Source organism: Phoca vitulina, unplaced genomic scaffold, assembly GCF_004348235.1.
Source record: "Phoca vitulina isolate PV1807 unplaced genomic scaffold, GSC_HSeal_1.0 scaffold63, whole genome shotgun sequence".
Classification (NCBI taxonomy): domain Eukaryota; kingdom Metazoa; phylum Chordata; class Mammalia; order Carnivora; family Phocidae; genus Phoca; species Phoca vitulina.
This window is the reverse complement of record NW_022589766.1, coordinates 4,380,460-4,401,883: the sequence shown is the minus strand read 5'-3', so window position 1 is coordinate 4,401,883 and position 21,424 is coordinate 4,380,460. Positions and strand designations below refer to the sequence as shown.

General features: G+C 42.6%; 1 protein-coding gene and 1 pseudogene across 2 annotated transcripts in view; one reads left to right on the top strand and one right to left on the bottom strand.

Moving 5' to 3' along the window:
- Positions 1–521: 521 nt before the first annotated feature.
- The window catches only part of ASXL2 (ASXL transcriptional regulator 2), a 136,720-nt gene continuing 115,817 nt past the window's right edge, over positions 522–21,424 (top strand). The window contains exon 1 of one of the 2 annotated variants that reach the window (XM_032391462.1): positions 522–857. In XM_032391462.1, coding sequence (XP_032247353.1) covers positions 801–857 — 57 coding nt within the window. In that variant the 5' untranslated portion in view covers positions 522–800. The remainder of the gene's footprint in view (positions 858–21,424) is intronic. The other variant, XM_032391461.1, reaches the window with a different exon arrangement.
- Positions 11,932–12,406, bottom strand: LOC116623949 (annotated as a pseudogene).

Below are 21,424 nucleotides of genomic sequence, written 5' to 3'. Positions count from 1 at the left end.
TCCACATCCTAGACAGGCGAGCTTGGCAAGTCACTCAAACTCATTTATCATCTATCGAAATGGGTTAATAAGCAGACGAGAACTGTTGCAAATCGTCAAAAAGACAACCTTTGTAAAAATGAACATGGACAAACGAAAAAACCCAAGTACGAGGCTTGTTGAAAGTGACAGTTGGGAGGGTCGCCCCTTGAGTGAAAAGTCTGGCTCTTCCAAGGCTCTAAGACCACCGCTGCGCCCAGCACGCGGTCAGAATCCGCTCAATAAACCTTCCGGGACGGATCAAGTTCCGCTTCCGCAGGCAGATTTTTTCTGTAGGCGTGAGCACAGGACGGCCGACGCACTTCAGCGTCGGACCTCCCTCCCGCGCATGCTCCAAAGGATAGGCGGAGAGCGGAAGGGCGGGGGAGGGAGGAGACGCAGCTGACCGCCGGCTCGTTCGCCCTGCAGGCCCTCGCGGGAGGCGGGGGCGCGCGCGCGCACGCTCGCGCGGCCGGTTGCGTACAGTAGTGACGGTCGCGCGGGAGCGGTCACGTGACCGTAGCGGCTGCCTGTACAGTAAGAACCCAATATGGCAGCGGCGGTAGCAGTGGCAACGGCAGCAGGAGGACCGGCCGCCCCATAGACCCCCGCCCCCCCGCGCACCACCCCCGTCGCTTCCTCTGCTTGGGTGCTCCTCCGGCCTGACTTCCCCTTTCTCCCACCTTTCCCGGCACCGCGGGAAAAGCATCGCAGGGCAGAGCAGGCAGGGAGGGCGGCCGGAGCCCGGACACGGGAGCCTCCCAGTCAGTTCAAGACCCGACATGAGGGAAAAGGGCCGTAGGAAGAAGGGCAGGACCTGGGCGGAGGCCGCCAAGACGGTAAGGGGGAGGGAGCGAAGGGGAAGCCCGGGAGAATTTTGTTCCCTCGCCGCCTGCCGGTCGCAGGGGAAGGGAGGTCATTGGCTCAGCGACCCGGCTGAAGGGGGCACAAAACCGCGCGGAGAGGGCGGCGGTTAGTGTCGGGGTTGTGATCCCTGTGGAAATGGAGGCGCCCAGCGGAAGAGGGTCGCCGCGGGGCTGTGGCTTCTCCCTGCGTCTGCGACGAGTCCCCTTGGTGTTTTGAAGCTGCCTTTCGGGGTCACGTCGCTCTCACCTCCACTCTGTGGTAGCTCCCGCCCCGGCATGGGGAAGTCTGTTGTGCTTGCACAGTAACCGGTTCTTCTCCCTTGTGCGGCTGAAGAGCCCCCATTGGATGCAGATAGGAGAAGGCTTGTGCGTGCACCCAGCCCCGGAAAGAAGAGAGGAGCGCTGGATCTTGGTAGAATTTACCCGCTATAGCGGACATGCCGCCTGACCCCGGGTCCCCCGCTCGTCTGGGCTCCCAGATCCAACGTGAGGTCACGAGGCTCATGTTTTTGTTTGCTGTTGAAAGCTGAAAGTGCAAGAGGTGTTTAGAAACGAAGTAACAGGTGGGACTTGTAGAATTTTTTTTTCTGTTTCCGTAGAGACCTACTCTGAACAAGGCAGCAATGCATGGTGGGACGTGTAGTTTACCCGGCCTTGACTTTCCCGTAGCTAAAGTGATGGTGGGTACACGAAGTTGTAATTAGTAGGTAAAACCATCTTTTTTTTTTTTTTTTTCCTTTTTTAATAACGAGGCTTAGAGGTAGGATTTAAGTAATTGTGTTTTATTGTGTTGTATGAAAAAATGAAAAGCGTGTATGTATGTAGAAATGAAACATTAGGAGACGCAGCAGAAAAGTAATAGGACATAAAACAGCATGTTAGTGTTGGAAAGTGAGAAAGTGTAGAGACATTATCTTTAATGGTGAATCATGTCAGTAATACTTGTATAATATGGAGAACCCTTCTAAATGAACCTTTTTTATATGATATACAGTTTATTTTTTAAATGAGGTTTTTTTTTCTGATTATGAAAGTAATAAATGTAAACTGTGGGAGAATTTGGAAGATTATAGGAACGTATAAAGAAGAAAATAAGAAATCACGTATTTCACCCCTCAGCTATATCTGTTAATGTTTTGTTATCATCCAGTCTTTTTAATTTATTTCCCCACATTTGGATCCTGCTGTTTATTCAATCTTATGCATTTTTGTAAACCATGTGCATTTGTTTTGTAAATTTGATGTGATAGGGGATTGATGAGTCTTAAGCTTGTATTTCTGTTTTAGTTGGAAATGTGAAAAAGTTAGTGAATAAATAAAAGCACATTTTATTTATTGAGTGTTTTCACTTAACAGTCTCTCTTCATAATTGTGACTGTGCTGATAGTTTCCTTCTGAAAGATAAACTCTAGAAATAATTTTTTTGGTGGTGAGGAAATTGCTGCTTCACAGAAGGCTGTTACACTTTCTTCTACTTGATGAATACCTCAAGACTTTTTCTTTTTATTAAAAAGATGGCAAATTTTAATTATAGGTAAGCAGACCACAACCCTAATTATGTTCATTAAGTCTCTAGAATCTTAAGAGTACTTTTGAATTATGATCTCTTTGGATGAACTAGTCTAATCGTTAGGAAATTGTGACAAGTAGGAAAAATTTGCATCTGCTGTTTAGATTTTCCTTTTTTTTTAAAGATTTTGTTTATTTGACAGAGCTGGAGAGCACAGGCAGGGGGAGTGGCACAGGGAGAGGGAGAAGCAGGCCCCCTGCTGAGCAGGGAGTCTGACTTGCGGCTCAATCCCAGGCTGAAGGCAGATGTTTAACTAACTGAGCCACCCAGGCACCCCTAGATTTTCCTTTAATTAATATATTTGTTCATTCATAATAAGCATTTCATGCCTAACTAGCTATGTGAAAAATAGTATCTAAAAGATGGAAAGGCTAGTTTATTAAGTAGAGTACTGAGTGAGTTCTTGAAGGGGTCAGTATATTACTGGCTTGGTATTATTATTTGGTTCTGGCAAATGTAAGGCCTCAGTCTTACTAAAAATGAATTTTAGAAGGAGAATGGTGATATTAAAACTTTTTTTTTCCTAGTAGCCAAAATGTAAAAACACATCCTACTCACTTTGGTTTGGTTTATCATCTATAAAGGGAGGAATTAAACTAAACCTCTGTATTCAAAAGATTTCCATTTGTACGAAGGACTATTTATTTGTTTATTTTTTAAAGATTTTATTTATTTATTAGAGAGAGAGAGCACATGAGAGGGGGGGGGTCAGAGGGAAAAGCAGACTCCCTGCTGAGCAGGGAGCCCGATGCTGGACTCGATCCTGGGACTCCAGGATCATGACCTGAGCCGAAGGCAGTCGCTTAACCAACTGAACCACCCAGGCGCCCAGGAAGGACTATTTAGAAGTAAAATTAGAGGGAATAGATAAAAGTAAATTTTTAATGTTTCAGAATAATGAGATCAGAAAATTAGTGATTTGACAAATGGAAGTAACTTTGACCTAAATTAAGAAATGTAGCATATAAGATCAAGAGGGCTAGGAGAAGTATGTCTTAAGAAACTTATTTCATAGGCATTAAGGTCAAATGTTCTAGGAACAGAGTTTCAGCAAGGAAAGAATAAAATTATTTACGAAAATAAGCAATATCTGCTTCTTGTTTCATTGTGTGTACCTGCATTGTAGAGCTGTCCTGTTTTAGGGAGCATGATTAAAATGGGGTTGTATTTCTTTTTTCTGTTTTTAAGATTTTATTTATTTATTTGACAGAGAGAGAGATAGCGAGAGCAGGAACACAAGCAGGGGGAGTGGGAGAGGGAGAAGCAGGCTTCCCGCCGATCAGGGAGCCCGATGCGGGGCTCGATCCCAGGACCCTGAGATCATGACCTGAGGCGAAGGCAGACGCTTAATGACTGAGCCACCCAGGCGCCCCAAAATGGGGTTGTATTTCTGACCAATAGTATAGCAACAGATAAATAAAATTAATTATATATGTATATATACATGTATGATATGGAGGGTATGTGTGTGGATGTGTGAGAGCTACGGATTGATGTAAGGTTATTATGAGCAATCTGAAAAATCAAGATAAGATTCATAATTACTGTAAGATAGTAAAATTATTCCAAAAGGCTGATTAAATATAGAGTATATAGATTGGTTTCAATAACTAGGGACACCAGACAGACGGATAATGGAGTTGAGATTCCACAGAACTTGAATGCTCATTCACTACACTGGACCATCTCCCTACTGATCTTATATTTGTCCTATATAAATACCCTAGTTATAAAAAGCATTACTCAAATATTTAGTTAATAGTCGTACATGTTTTAAATTTTAAGGGTGGCAGTGATGGTGATGAAATGATTTGGAATTAGATCTGTAGTATATAGTGTGCCAGAGATCTTAAGAATTATTACACTGATTTTAGAACTGTGCACAAAGTTATGCTCATTCTTTAAACAAAGTAAAAACAAAACAGAAACAAAAAACCTTTATCACCTAAATATATAATGACATCCCTGAGGAATTTAGCTGTTTTTATAAAGCAGAGCTTTTGAAATAGTACAATCTTGTTGATCCTGTTTTCTCTTTTGACTTTTTCCTTGTTATGCACCACAACTAGGGAAGCATTGTCCTAAAAGGACAAGTTTGTTGTAATTGTAAGTAGAATGGACAGAGAGGCAGACCTTAGAGATTGTACACTAGAGGTAACTTTGGGTATCTTGGGAATAAGGTGGTCAGGTATGAGAAGTGAAGTATGGGTGTTAGAGGTGAGGAGCACAGCGGTCTGTCTTGTAGATCTTTAGCATGTGGTTTGTAGACTGAAAAGGTGGGGGGGCGCCTGGGTGGCTCGGTCGTTAAGCGTCTGCCTTCGGGTCAGTTCATGATCCCAGGGTCCTGGGATGGAGCCCCGCATCGGGCTCCCTGCTTAGCAGGAAGCTTACTTCTCCCTCTCCCACTCCCTCTGCTTGTGTTCCCTCTCTCCCTCTGTCTCTGTCTGTCAAATAAATAAATAAAATCTTAATCTTTTTTTTTTTTAAGATTTTATTTATTTATTTGACAGAGACAGATAGTGACAGAGATAGCGAGAAAGAGCACAAGCAGGGGGAGAGGCAAAGGGAGAGGGAGAAGCAGGCTCCCTGTGGAGCAGGGAACGGGACGTGGGGCTCGATCCCAGGACCCTGGGATCATGACCTGAGCCGAAGGCAGACGCTTAACGACTGAGCCACCCAGGGACCCCTAAATAAATAAAATCTTAAAAAAAAAAAAAACGTTAAAAAAGAAAAGGTGGGGTTTTTTTTTGGCGGGGGGAGGATGCTATCTATATAGATTTCCCTTAGTGGTTAATATGATTTTGAATGTACATAGATTTTTATTTTTGTCATTTACCTAAACTTATTTAACTTTGGGGAATAAGATGGAAGATAGAAAATTTCTGTTAAGGGAGTAATCAGAGGCTAATTACTTTGTGTAGGAAGTGTAGAATATGGAAAGTAACTAAAAATATAATGGGGATACCTGGGTGGCTCAGTTGGTTAGAGCGTCTGACTCTTGATTTCACTCAGGTTATGATCTCAGGGTTGTGAGATCAAGCCCTGTGAAAGGCTCCCACTAAGTCGTGGAGCCTGCTTAAGATTCTCTCTCTCCCTTTCCCTCTGTCTCCACCCTCCCCCGCATGGGCGCCCACAGGCTTGCGTGGGCGTGCTCTCTCTCTAAAAAAAGTATAATGATAAAAATATATAATGAATAGAAAGATGATTAGGAAAAAATCTAAACAAAATAGCCTTTAGAAAAAAATACAAGTCTTAGAAATTATCAGGACCCTTAATCTTTACTGTGAGTAATTTTTTTCTTAAAAATTATAAATACAGGGGCACCTGGGTGGCTCAGTTGTTAAGCGGCTGCCTTCGGCTTGGGTTATGATCCCAGGGTCCTGGGATCGAGCCCCACATCATGCTCCTTGCTCAGTGGGGAGCCTGCTTCTCCCTCTCCCTCTACCTGCCGCTCCCCTGCTCCTGCTCTCTCTCTCTCTCTCTCTGTGTCAAATAAATAAATAAAATCTTAAAAAAAATTACTGTGGCACCTGGTTGGCTCGGTCAGTTGGACAGCTGCCTTTGGCTGGGGTCGTTATCCCAGGGTCCTCCTATTGAGCCCCTTGTTGAGCCCCTTGTTGAGCCTCTTGTCGAGCTCCCTGCTCTGCGGGGAGCCTGCTTCTCCTCCTCCCTGGCTTGTGCTCTCTCTCTCTCTCTGTCTCTCAGATAAATAAATAAAATCCTTAAAAAGTTAAAAATGAAAATAAATTATAAGTACAAATACAGACTTAAAAGCCAGGCCTGGTTATGTCCCTTTGGATGTATACTGACCAGTCCAGAGTCCTCTTTAGTCTGTATTTGTATTGTATTTGTAGTTGTATTAGAATCTCCAGGAGAGAGCGTGCATATTTGAAAACATAGTAAATCTATTGTTTTTATAATACAGACTGTGGAAGGTAAAACTGGGCAAAGTCTTGATTTGTGGAATATATGGAAAATAGGATGAGAAAGCATTGTAGGGACCATGGGTTAAAAATTGAGAAACTGCTCTGATCCATAATTACAAAATACTAACTGCATATTTATATTTATTATTTCAGCTTTATGGAGGTATAATTGACAAAAAATTGTAAGATGTTTGATACATTCATGAAGTTGCTATTTGCAAGTCTATTTGTGCTAGGTGATTTGATGTAACACTCTTTACTTGACTGATCTTCCTTCTTTCCATAGTATTAAAGTTCCCCTGTGTTTCGTGTCTTGAAGTTTGTGTTATTTTCAGTTCACCCTTCCTTCTGTCCTATTTTAATGTGCCTGCTTTATTTTTTTAATTTATTTTTTTTAAGATTTTATTTATTTATTTGACAGAGAGAGACACAGTGAGAGAGGGAACACAAGCAGGGGGAGTGGGAGAGGGAGAAGCAGGCTTCCCGCAGAGCAGGGAGCCCGATGCGGGGCTCGATCCCAGGACTCTGGGATCATGACCTGAGCCGAAGGCAGACGCTTAATGACTGAGCCACCCAGGCACCCCCAATATAGGTTGTTTTTTTTAAAGTGTGGTTTTTTGTTTTTTTTTTTTTAGATTTTATTTATTTATTTGACAGACACAGTGAGAGAGGGAACACAAGCAGGGGGAGTGGGAGAGGGAGAAACAGGCTTCCCGCAGAGCAGGGAGCCCGATGCAGGGCTCGATCCCAGGACGATCCCAGGGCCCTGGGATTATGACCTGAGCCTAAGGCAGATGCTTAACGACTGAGCCCCTATAGGTTTTTTTCTTTTTCTTTTTTTTTTTTTTAAAGATTGTATTTATTTATTTGAGAGAGAGAATGAGAGACAGCATGAGAGGGAAGAGGGTCAGAGGGAGAAGCAGACCCCCCGCTGAGCAGGGAGCGCGATGTGGGACTCGATCCCGGGACTCCAGGATCATGACCTGAGCCGAAGGCAGTCGCTCAACCAACTGAGCCACCCAGGCGCCCCTTTCTTTCTTTCTTTCTTTTTTTTTTTTTTTTTAAAGATTTTATTTATTTATTTGACACAGAAAGACAGCTAGAAAGGGAACACAAGCAGGGGGAGTGGGAGAGGGAGAAGCAGGCTCCCCGCTGAGCAGGGAGCCTGATGCGGGGCTCGATCCCAGGACCCTGGGATCACGACCTGAGCCGAAGGCAGACACCTAACAACTGAGCCACCCAGGCGCCCCATTTTTTTTCTTTAATAAATACTTCAGTATCTACATGTGGGCAAATATGTATGTATGTATGTACATTGTATGTGTGCATGTGCACGTGCGTTTGTGTGAGCGGAATAGTTAACAGAGTTTGTAAACTTGAGTTTGTGCCAATTTATATTCCCCTCCAGAATTTTGAAGGTTACTATTTTTTTCCTACTTTTCTCTTTTCCAAGGAATTTAGCAATCTTTACACTTTGCCATTTTGATATACATTTCTATTTTTTAATTAAAAAAATTTTTTTATTCACATATAATGTATTATTTGTTTCAGAGGTACAGGTCTGTGATTCATCAGTCTTACACAGTTCATAGCGCTCACCATAGCACATACCTGTCCATCACCCAACCACCTCATCCCTCCCACCCCCCTCCACTCCAGCAACCCTCAGTTTGTTTCCTGAGATTAAGAGTCTCTTATGGTTTGTCTCCCACTCTGGTTTCGTCTTGTTTCATTTTTCCCTCCTTTCCCCTAAGATCCTCTGTCTTGTTTCTCAAATTCTTCATACAGTGAGATCATATGATAATTATCTTTCTTTGATTGACTTATTTCGTTTAGTATAATACCCTCTAGTTCCATCTACGTCCTTGCAAATGGCAAGATTTCATTTTTTTGATGGCTGCATAATATTCCGTTGTGTATATATACCACATCTTCTTTATCCATTCATCTGTTGATGGACATCTAGGCTCTTTCCATAGTTTGGCTATTGTGGACATTGCTGCTATAAACATTGGGGTGCATGTGCCCCTTCAGATAACTACATTTGTATCTTTGGGGTAAATACCCAGTAGTGCAATTGCTGGGTCGTAGGGTAGCTCTATTTTCAACTTATCGAGGAACCTCCATACTTTTTCCAGAGTGGCTGCACCAGCTTGCATTCCCACCAACAGTGTAAGAGGGTTCCCTTTTCTCTGCATCGTCGCCAACATCTGTCGTTTCCTGACTTAATTTTAGCCATTCTGACTGATGTGATTGATATACATTTCTTTTGTTCAGTAGAACTTAGTGGAAATGTTCTATATCTGTACTGTGCAACACAGTAACAGCTAGTCATATGTGGCCATGGAGCACTTGAAATGTGGCTAGTGTGAGTAAGGAACTGAATTTTGAATTTTTTAAAAAAATGTTATTTATTAGAACACGCACACACAAGTAGGCAAAGGGGCAGGCATAGGGAGAGGGAGAAGTAGGCTCCCCGATAAGCAGAGTCTGATGTGGGATTCGATCCCAGTACCCTGGAATCATGACCTGAGCTGACGGCAGAGGGTTAACTGACAGAGCCACCCACGTGCTCCTGATTCTTTTTTTAATTTTTATTTATTTATTTTAAGATTTTATTTATTTGACAGCGAAAGCGAGAGAGGGAACACAAGCAGGGGGAGTGGGAGAGGGAGAAGCAGGCTTACCGCTGAGCAGGAGCCCCATGCAGGGCTCGATCCCAGGACCCTGGGATCATGACCTGAGCCAAAGGCAGACGCTTAACGACTGAGCCACCCAGGTGCCCTCGGATTCTTTTTTTTAAGTAAAGATTTTATTTATTTATTTGAGAGCTCATAAGAGAGAGCGCGAGCCAGAGTGCAGGAGGGAGAGAGGGAGAGGGAAAAGCAGACTCCTTGCTGAGCAGGGAGCCTGATGATGTGATGATGTGGGGCTCCATCCCAGGGCCCTGGGATCGTGACTGGAGCTGAAGGCAGACACTTAACTGACTGAGTTACCCAGGCTGAATTTTCAGTTGTCTTTAATTTTAATTTAAGTTTAAATAGCCTCATTTGTTTAATGGCTACCATTATTGGACAGTGCAATTATAAAGTAACTTCCTGTACTTATTGACTATCTGGATATTTTTCAGTAAACTTGTCTGTTCAGATCTTTTGCCTTTTGTTTTTCTTTCTGAAGGAAATAGTTTTTTGTCAGTGGTGCAGATCTCGTTTCCATTTTTGTTTTTTGATTTGACTGATTTAGGCTTTTTTTTTTCCTGTCCATACATTTTTAATTGTAATGTAAACAGATTTATCAGTCTTTACCTTTTATGCTTTTCTAGGTTTTGAGTCGTTTTCCCCACTTAAAGATTATGAATTGAGTATAAATTTTTTTTAAGATTTATTTATCAGAGAGTGAGAGAGCGCACACGAGAGCCCCTGAGCAGGGGGAGGGGCAGAGGGCAAGGGAGAGGAGAATGTCCCAGGATCCTGAGACCGTGTCCCGAGCCGAAATCAAGAGTTAAGAGTTCAACTGACTGAGCTACCCAGGCACCCTAAATTGAGTGTAAATTAAAAAAATTAGCTTCAGGGGCGCCTGGGTGGCTCAGTCGTTAAGCGTCTGCCTTCGGTTCAGGTCATGATCTCAGGGTCCTCGGATCGAGCCCCACATCGGGCTCCCTGCTCCGCGGGAAGCCTGCTTCTCCCTCTCCCACTCCCCCTGTTGTGTTCCCTCTCTCGCTATGTCTCTGTCAAATAAATAAATAAAATCTTTAAAAAAAAAAAATTAGCTTCAAAGGCATATCTTCCTTAAATACATGTTTTATTGTGAACAAATAAGGGGAATTCAGTTAATATCTTAGTAAGACTGTGCTGGTGGAAGAGAGAGATTTTTTTTTTAAAGGTTTTTTTATTTATTCATTCGAGGCACAGAGATACAGAGAGAGAGAATATGAGCAGGGGGAGAAGCAGGCCCCCCTCTGAGGAGGGAGCCTGGTGCGGGGCTCGATTCCAGGACGCTGGGATCATGACCTGAGCCGAAGGCAGATGCTTAACCATCTGAGCCACCGAGGCGCCCCCCCCCTTTTTTTTTTAAAGTAGGCACAAGACCCTGGGAATAAGAGTTGCATGCTCTACCAGCTAAGCCATCCAGATGCCCCTAAAGGGAGACTTTTTTTTTTTTTTTTTTAAAGATTTTATTTATTTATTTGACAGAGAGAGACACGGTGAGAGAGGGACTACAAGCAGGGTGAATGGGAGAGGGAGAAGCAGGCTTCCTGCGGAGCAGGGAGCCCGATGCGGGGCTCGATCCCAGGACCCTGGGATCATGACCTGAGCCGAAGGCAGATGCCCAATGACTGAGCCACCTAGGCGCCCCTAAAGGGAGACTTTTACATGTTTCTGTCTGCAGAGCTTAACTCACTTTTTTGTATGAGTGCTAAGTATTTTTTTTCCTCCACCGTTTTTTATTGGAGATAAAAAAGAAGACCTTGTTCTCACTTTCAGGAGAGCACAATTTGAATAAAGTTAGTCCACTGTAATCAGTATTGTTTGCTAGGAAAACTGGTCAAGTAACTCTTGTTTTGAGAAAGAAAATTATTCCAAGACACACCAGGGTATCCAGAGACCCTTTTGAGTTACGGTTGGACATGGGGAATTTTCTTTTCTTTTTTAAAATTTATTTTAGAGAGAGAGAGAGAGCACATGGGTTGGGGGGGGAAGGAGAGGGAGAGAGAATCTTAAGCAGACTGGAGCACCATGTGAGGCTTGATCCCACGACCCTAAGATCACCCTGAGATTACTATCTGAGCCAAAATTAAGAGTCTGGCTCTTAACCTACTGAGCTCCCAGGCATCCCTTGACATTGGGAAATTTCTGTGATAATTCTTACTTCTGACCTTGCTTAACAAAGCTAAAATTGGTTAATAGTAAATGCACATGTACTTAGTACTAGGCATCAGGTAACACAAAATCTTATAGTGTCTTTTGAGTAATTTGATCCATCTTTTGGTAAAAATAATGTGAAGACTTTTCATTTGAAAATTCTTTGGCTACTGACATTTAAAACCTGATACTTCCTTTTAGAATGGACTGTCATTGGAGTTCACAGCTTGGGATGTCCCAAATCATCTTTAATCTTTAACCCACTGATGTCTGAATTATTTAGTAGCTGGTTTAGCTATACTCAGTTTCAAATAAAGTGCTTAATGGTGTTAGTGACTTATTTCTAAATTGTAACGTAAAAATTTTAATGTGTTCCTGTTGATTTATACAGATTAGTTTCCTGTATCATTTGAGTGGTTCAGACAAATTTTTTTTAAATGATTTATTTACTTATTTTGGAGGTAGAGATGGAGGGGGAGAAGGGACAGAGGGAGAGTGAGAGAGAAAATCTCAAGCAGACTCCCCACTCAGTGGGGAGCCTGATGCGGGGCTTGATCCCAGGACCCTGAGATCATGACCTGAGCCCAGATCAAGAGTTGGATCCTTAACCGACTGAACCACCCAGACGCCCCCAAATTTTTAATATTTAAATGGATTTTACCCATGAAATATATTAATGTATTAGGAAAGGTTTTCTCTTCTGTATTGTGTGTGTAATGTAAAAAAGAGTTGGATTACAAGATAAAGGTAATAAGAAAGACCGTTTTCAGATATATCAATCACTCAATAAAGACATAATAGGTAAAATAGGACTATTTTTTTTATATTACTTTTTTGTTGTTTTTATTATGCACTACATTAATACACTGCATAACCTTCTAGAAGGGGTAGATGATTATGACTGAGTTATTTTTCATCAATCAGGAAAATGCTTCCTTAATCGATATTCTCCAAACGCTTTGACACATAGTAACAATTAACTCCAGAGACCTTTGCATCAAACTCCACTGATATGGATAATAGGCAACCCTTGTTTCCTTGCCCCCGTTACTGAACCTGTGGATGTGTGCTGTGGCTATGCCGGGGATGACCAAGCACACGGCCGTGACACCGATCCCGGGCAGGATCTTGAACCACATCGCAGCGCGGTTGCCAGAGCCAAAAAAATATAGGACTATTTGTTTAAAGATTTATTTATTTTATTTTGGCAGGGAGGGACAGAGGGAGAGGGAGAGAGAGTCTTAAGCAGATTCTGCGTTGAGCGAGGAGCCTGATTCCAGGCTCAGTCTCAGGACCCTGAGGTCGTGACCTGAGCTGAAATCAAGAGTTGGACTAAACCACACAGTCGCCCCTGGACAGGTTATTTGTATTTGTGTTTGTATTCTTATTATTTTAAAATATTTTATTTATTTATTTGACAGAGAGAGAGCACAAGCAGGGGGAGCAGCAGGCAGAGGGAGAGGGAGAAGCAGGCTCCCTGCCAAGCAGGGAGCCCAACATGGGGCTGGATCCCAAGTCCCTGGGATCATGACCTGAGCTGAAGGCAGACGCTTAACCGACTGAGCCACCCAGGCGCCCCTGGACAGGTTATTTATTTTATTTTATTTATTTATTTACTTTTTAAAGATTTTATTTATTTATTTGAGAGAGAAAGAATGAGACAGAGGGAGCATGAGAGGGGGGAGGGTCAGAGGGAGAAGCAGGTTCCCCGCTGAGCTGGGAGCCTGATGTGGGACTCGATCGCAGGACTCCAGGATCATTACCTGAGCTGAAGGCAGTCGCTTAACCAACTGAGCCACCCAGGCGCCCTGGACAGGTTATTTAAACCAGTGTTCAAATATTAATGTAAGAATCATCTGGGGAGCTTATTATAATATATATATATTTTTAAAAAATTTTAAGTAGTCTACACCCAATGTGGGGGCTCGAACTCACAACCTTAAGATTGGGTCACATGCTCGACAGACTGAGAAAGCCAGATGCCCCATATAATGCAGATTTTTATTAAGTAGGTCTGCAGTGTAGCCAGAGATTCTGCATTTCTTTCTTTCTTACATTTTTTTTTTTAAGATTTATGCATTTATTTATTTGAGAGTGAGCAAGCGGGGGCAGGAGCAGAGGGAGCAGGACAAGCAGACCCTGCACTCAGTGCAGAGCCCAACGTGGGGCCCAATCTCAACCCCGAGATCACAACCTGAGCCAGAACCAAGAGTCAGATGCCCAACCTACTGAGCCACCTAGGCACCCCCAGAGAGTCTGCATTTCTTTAAAGATTTTTTTATTTATTCATTCGAGACACAGAGATAGAGAAAGAGAGAGAGAGCACAGGCAGGGGGAGAGGCAGAGGGAGAAGCAGGCTCCCCACTGAGCCAGGAGCCAGACGTGGGGCTCGATCCCAGGACCCTGAGATCATGACCTAAGCCGAAGGCAGACGCTTAACCGTCTGAGCCACTCAGGCGCCCTGAGAGTCTGCATTTCTAACAAGTTCCCAGGCCATGCTGGTGCTTTGGTCTAAGGACCACATTTGGAGGAGTTGGGATTTAACTAAGCTTTCTCAATTTTCCTGATGTTAAAATAGAGATAATAATAGAACTTACTATTTGGGGTGTTAGGTGATCAGGTTAGAATGTATGAAAAGTTCCTTGTACAATGCCTAGTATAAGTACTGTTTGTTGATGTTACTGAAAAGTTAATAAATACATATTTTTTGTTTTGTTTTATGTTTTTCGAATGGGAAAACTAAATATTGTGAAGTTATTTCTTAGCAAATAAGCACAGGTTTGAGACTATTCTAATGAAAAGCCTTTAACCTTAGGGACCCCATTGGCCGGTTGTTTCCCTGGGTGAATATGGAATCACACAGAGACTTAAACTAGCTGTGAACAACTTTGGGAACTCACTGAAAGATCCATCTCCTGCTTCAGGAGATTCTGCACAAAATCCCACTCTTTACTTAGACATTGTGAACTGCCTATGGAGAGGGCCATGTGGCAAGGAGTGGCAGGCAACCTCCAGGAGCTGAGTGACTCCTGTCCAAGAGCCAGCATGGAAACAGAAAGAGACTTGAAACCTGCCAACAAGTAAGCTTGTTAGTAGGCTTGGAAAAGAACCCAAAGCCTCAGATGAGTTCACAGTCCCAGATTTCAGCCTGGTGAGACCCTAAGTGGAAGACTCAGTTAATCCATGCTCAGAATCCTGACAACATAGAAATAGAGATAGGATCACCTGGCTGGCTCAATCAGAAGAGCTTGCGATTGGGGCGGCTAGATGGCTCAGTCGTTAAGCATCTGCCTTCAGCTTGGGTCGTGATCCCGGGGTCCTGGGATCGAGCCCCGCATCGGGCTCCCGGCTCCGCGGGAAGCCTGCTTCTCCCTCTCCCACTCCCCCTGCTTGTGTTCCCTCTCTCGCTGTGTCTCTCTCTGTCAAATAAATAAAAAATCTTAAAAAGAAAAAATTTATGTTGTCTTAACCTAAGTTTCATGATTATAAATAATCGCAAAATAAGGGGCGCCTGGGTGGCTCAGTTGGTTAAGTGACTGCCTTCGGCTCAGGTCATGATTCCGGAGTCCTGGGATCGAGTCCTACGTTGGGCTCCCGGCTCAGCGGGGAGCCTGCTTCTCCCTCTGACCCTCTCCCCTCTCATGCTGTTTCTCTCTCTCTCTCTCTCTCTCTCTCTCTCTCTCTCTCTCTCGCTCTCTAATAAATAAATAAATAAAATCTTTAAAAAAATAATCGCAAAATAAATTTGTGTTGTAGAGGCCATATAATAGCAAACTAGTAGTAATACTAAAATTTGATGGAGAGGGGAGCATGGCAGGGTTGGTCTTAGAATATTTGGTCTGGGTATTAAGGGATGATGGATAATTAGGTGAATATGGGTAAGGGCATTTTAAGCAGAGGGAAGAGCCGAAAAGAGGGAAGACTAAAAAAATGCAGGGAATGTTTGATGCATGGCTAATTTACCTGTGAGTATCGTAAAGTATAGTGAAAGATAAGGCCAGAAAAGGTAGATTGGGGCCAAAATATGGAGAGTTGTAGAAGTTGGGCTGACAACTATTTTTATTCTAGGAGCGGTAGAGAATTTTTATGCAGGAGATAACATCACATCTGTATTTGAGCAGTTTGGGTCATTTGTAGGATTCATTGTTAGAGGGGTTTTGAGGGTTAGAGTAGGGCTCTCTTGAATTAAAAGGGTGGGGGGAGGTATACATTTTCTTCATATCATTCAGATTTTTTTCTCATTTTATATCTATTCTACCTACACCTATCCCATTTACAGTTCTCCAGCAGAAGCCTTTACTGAAGTTCTGCTAGTCTTCTGAAGTTTTCACACATACAGGAGGTTGTGGAATGCTGTTCAGCACAACAAAATGTTACTATGCTTGACATGAAAAAAGCAAAACTTTCCCAGTTACTCTAGCTCATGTTGATTTTTCTTATTTCTGGATTCCTGAGTGACTCTTCTTTCCATACCACTGTCCTCTGTACCCCTGGTCTTCAGGTTTGGGCAGGTGGTAAATCAGTCAGGTCTGTGTGTTGCACAACTCCAAGAATGGCTCCATACTGTGTTCTATGTGAATACTGTTCCCTGGAGTCAAATACCGCAGTAGCTTTGGGGTACATGCTGCTCTTTGTGAAAACACCATTAAATACCGATTATTTCCCATTTTTTCATTTAGTACTGGATTTGCTTCATGTGTATTTCCCAGGTTTGTTTTCTAGCTGACAAGATGTAGCAAATGACACAGATTTAATGAAAATGATTGTTTTAACTTTCTGTGGACCTCCCACCAGGAATTTGTAGATGAATTCAAGGGGTTTTGAAAGTTGTCTGTGAAGGATATTTAAGTTTTAATGCTTTAAAGCTAATCTTAAAAGTTGTGTGAGCATGTTTGTGATTTGAATTGTGTGTGCCTTGAACCACTATAATTTGTAAATGGCTTTATTATACTTTGTATCATTTTTAGATATTTTCTTAATATGTATTTAATCAAACATTTTTGTCAGTCTTCTTAATTACCTAGATGAGGTTTGACCATTTTATACATTTACTTCACTTTATTGTTTGTGAACTTTGTTTCAGAGTTAGGATTGCTGTATTATTTTTTACTCTATTGAGATTTATTTATTATTGAAAAATAATTAACATACAATATTGTATTAGTTTCAGTTGTACAACAGTGATTCAGTATTTATATATATTATGAAATGTATATAATTTGTCATCATACAAAGTTTTTACAGTATCATTGACTGCATTCTCTATGCTCTACATTATATCCCTTTGTCTTATTTACTTTACAACTAGAAGATTGTACCTCTTAATCCCCTTCACCTGTTTGGCCCAGCCCCACTCCCGTTCCTGCTGGCAACCATCAGTTTGTCGTCTATATCTATGGGTTTGTTTCTCTTTGTTTTGTTGGTTGGGAAATCATATGGTATTTGTCTTTGCATTATTTCACTTAGCATAATACTGTTTAGGTCCATCCATGTTGAAATTTAAAATAAATATATTTTAGTTATAGTAATATGTAACAGGTTTCCTTCATTTTGCAAAAGTTTCATGAATTATTTAAATTATAGAAATAATATTAACTTGGAAAAAATCACTTATTCTGTTATTTCCTTCTAGTCTTTGATACATTTTTTTCTGTGTGGTTGTAATTAGTCTCTCAGTTTCTATTCTGCTTTTTCATGTTAAAAAATACTTTTATGTGTCTTTTTGTGGTGTTGCTAATAATAACCCTTTTTTATGGCTGAAGAATATTCCATTAAGTGGGTACATCATAAATGCTCAACAGTATTAAAATTAGAAAACTTAAAATGGCCACTTTAATGCTGTAGGGACTATCTTTTTATTTTCTACTTACACAGAGCCCTGGTACCTCACTCCAGTATTTTGATTTAGAAGTTTATTTTAAAAATTACTGTGCAGTAAAAAATTGACCTTTTTGTTACATGGTTGTGTGAATTTAAAACATGTAACCACCACCACTATAGTCAGGTAAGAGCCAGGAAACTCTTCTTGCTATCCTGCTATAGTTACCCTCCACTTGTCCCTAACCCTTGGCAACCACTGATCCGTTCTTCATCACTAGTTTTGTCTTTTGAGAATATTATATAAATGGTATCATTTAGCCTATGACCTTTTGAGACTGGGTTTCTTTATTTTGTTTTTTTTTTTATTTTTTTTTTTAAAGATTTTTATTTATTTATTTGACAGAGAAAGACACAGCGAGAGAGGGAACACAAGCAGGGGTAGTGGGGGAGGGAGAAGCAGGCTTCCCGCGGAGCAGGGAGCCCGATGTGGGGCTCGATCCCAGGACCCTGGGATCATGACCTGAGCCGAAGGCAGACGCTTAACGACTGAGCCACCCAGGCGCCCCGAGACCGGGTTTCTTTAATTCACTTTAATGCCTTTGAGATTCATCTGTGTTGTTTTGTGTATTAATAGTTCATTCCTTTTTATTGCTGAGTGGTATTTCATTGTGCTGATGTATAATGGTTTATCCATTCACTGTTGAGGAATGTATTGGTTGTTTCTGTTTTGGCAAATAAGAATGGAGTTGCAATAAATATTTGTGGGCAGACTCTCCTTTGAACGTTAAGTTTTCATTTTTCTAGTGTAAATACCCAGAAGTGGGATTGCTGCATGATTGGTAAGTGTATGTCTACCTTTGTAAGAAACTGGGAAATTTTCAGAGTGGCTATATCCTTTTGCATTCCCATCAGCAGTCTATTTGAAATGCAGTTGTTCTTCATCCTTGCTAGTGCTTGGTACTGTCAGCATTTTTTTATTTTAGGCCATTTTTTTTGTTTTGTTTTTTAGAGATTTTATTTATTTGAGAGAGAGAGAGAGAGCGAGAACATGAGCGGGGGAGGGGCAGCGGGAGAGGGAGAAGTAGACCCAGACACACACACACACACACCAACCCCCCCAAGCAGGGAGCCTGATGTCACAAAGGATACCAGGATCCTGAGAGCCAAAGGCAGACGCTTAACCCACTGAGCCACCCTGGCACCCCTATTTTAGCCATTCTAATATGTGTGTAGGGGTAAATCATGATTTTGATTTCCCTATGGCTTATGTTGTTGAGCATCTTTTTTTTCTTTCTTCCTTTTTGTTAACTGAACTATGTGTCTTTATTGGGGAAAGCCAGGATTACAAGGGGCGACTTAAGAGTTGGCATTGGGGCTCTTTTTCTTGCCAAAGATGGGCACAGCATTGACAAAGCATCGGTTGTATTGCATCCGCCACTTGGCTCGGCCTGTCTTCTTTTCCTCGTTTGGCCACTTTGGGAGTCTGCCCTCTTACTTTCCCAGCACGGGCCAGGGAACCATGGACTTTACCTCCAAGCGTGCGGCCGGCTACTTCCACGGTGGTCAGAGCCTCCACTCCACACTGACCCAGGGTAGCCTCATCCTCTAGAGGTGTGCCTGCCAGGAACACTACTTGATCTTGTGGAGCAGTGCCCTCCAGCGAGGCTACATGAGCCTTGATCTGGGCGACTGTCTCCTGCCCAGTCACCTTGAGGGTGTGGAGCTCCTGGGCGCAAAGAGCTGCATGTCGGAGACAGAGCTGCGGCTACCGCAGCTGCTACCGCACAGATGGAGTGTCGACAGAGGAAGCAGCAAGGGTGCTGCCTCCTCACTACCTGCCGTGGGCCACGTCACTCTTGAGCATCGTTCTACATGCTTATTTTCCACCTGTATATCGTCTCTGGTGAAGTGTCCGTGAAAGTCTTCTGCCCACTGTTTAACTGGGTTCTTTATTGTTCTGCTGATGGGATTTGAGAATTCTGTGTGTATACTGGGTACAAATCCTTTGTTGGATGTGATTTGCAGATTTTTTTTCTTTTTTTTTTTTTTTAAGGTTTTATTTATTTGTGAGAGAGAGAGAGAGAGGCAGAGGGAGAAGCAGGCTCCCCGCTGAGCAGGGAGCCCGATGTGGGACCCGGTCCCAGGATCCTGGGATCATGATCTGAGCTGAAGGCAGACGCTTAACCATCTGAGCCACCCAGGTGCCCCGCAGATATTTTTTTTTCTGATTATAGGGGAAAGCATTCCGTCTTTGATAGTTAAGTGTACTAGCTGTAGGTTTATTGTAAACACTTAATTGTCAGGTTGAGGAAGCTCCCTTTTATCTTTATTTTTATTTATTTATTTATTTATTTATTTATTTATTTATTTTTTCCTTTTTTTTTTTTATTGTTATGTCACTCCCCATACATTACATCATTAGTTTTAGATATAGTGTTCCATGATTCATTGTTTGTGCATAACACCCAGTGCTCCATGCAGAATGTGCCCTCCTCAATACCCATCACCAGGCTAACCCATCCCCCCCCCTCCCCTCTAGAACCCTCAGTTTGTTTTTCAGAGTCCATCGTCTCTCATGGTTCTTCTCCCCCTCCGATTTCCCCCCCTTCATTCTTCCCCTCCTGCTACATTCTTCTTTTTCTTTTTTTCTTTCTTAACATATATTGCATTATTTGTTTCAGAGGTACAGATCTGTATTTATTTATTTTTTTAAGATTTTATTTATTTATTTGTCAGAGAGAGAGCACACACAAGCAGGGGGAGGAACAGGTAGAGGGAGAAGCAGGCTCCCAGCTGAGAAGGGAGCCCGATGTGGGACTCGATCACAGGACCCTGAGATCATGACCTGAGCTGAAGGGAGACGCTTAAACGACTGAGCCACCCAGGCGCCCCCTTTTATCTTTGGTTTACCAAGAGTTTTTGTTATGAATGGATGTTGAATTTTGTCCGATGCTTTTTCTGACTCAATTGCTAGGATCATTTTGCTTTTAAGTTTTAGACTATTAATATGGTGGATGACATTGATTTTCGAAGTTTGAATTGGCTTTGCATTCCTGGGGCAAAAAATAGTTAACCTGGTTGTGGTGTATTATGCTTTTTATATGTAGCTGGATTTGCTAATATTTCACTGAGGATATTTACAGTTCTGTTCATGAGGGATATTAATCTGTAGTTTTCTTCTATTGTCTGTGTCTGGGTTTTGATACCAGGATAATGCTGGCCTCATAAAAATCAGTTGGGAAGTCTTCCTCCCCTATTCTGTTTCTTGAGGGAGATCACATTCTATCATCATCATTCCTAGATCAGTATTTGTGAATTCACCTACTTGCTAAAATTTACTCCTTTATTTTTAATTTTAATTTTAAGTTTTTTTAAAGATTTTTATTTATTTATTTGACAGAGAGAGATACAGCGAGAGAAGGAACACAAGCAGGGGGAGTGGGAGAGGGAGAAGCAGGCTTCCCGCCGAGCAGGAAGCCCAATGTGGGGCTCGATCCCAGGACCCTGGGATCACGACCCGAGCCGAAGGCAGACGCTTAATGACTGAGCCACCCAGGCGCCCCTTAATTTTTATTATTTATTTTATTTATTTTTTTTAAAAGATTTTACTTATTTATTTGACATTGAGGGAGACAGCGAGAGAGGGAACACAAGCAGGGGGAGCGGGGGAGGGAGAAGCAGACTCCCTGCCGAGTAGGGAGCCCGATGTGGGCCTTGATCCCAGGACGCTGAGATCATGACCCGAGCTGAAGGCAGACGCTTAACGACTGAGCCACCCAGGTGCCCCTTTAATTTTTATTATTTTTTAAAAGATTTTATTTTTATTTATTTGAGAGAGAGAGGGAGAGAACACTGAAGCGGGGGGGAGCCGCAGAGGGAGAGGGAGAAGCAGGCTCCCCACTGAGCAGGGAGCCTTATTCGGGGCTCCATCCCAGGACCCTGGGATCATGATCTGAGCTGAAGGCAGACTCTTAACTGACTGAGCGTACCAGGTGCCCCTTATTTTTTATTTTTAGGGAGAGCATGAGTGAGCCTGGTAGGGAGGGAGACAGAGAGGGAGGGAGACAGAGGAGGAGGGAGAGAGAGTCTTAAGCCCAGCATGGAGCCTGACACAGGGCTTGATCTCATGACCGTAAGATCATAACCTGAGCTGCAGTAAAAAGTCAGAAGCTTAACGGACTGAGCCACCCAGGCACCCCCTAAGGTTTATTCCTAACACTGAAATCAATACTCATGACATTTTTGTGGTCATTCATGGACATGTACAGTGTGGCAAAAAAGTTTGACTCACCTGATGTGAATATTCCCACCTGAGGTCCCTGCTCTGCCTTCTTATTTCACCTCTCATAGTGAAAATATGTT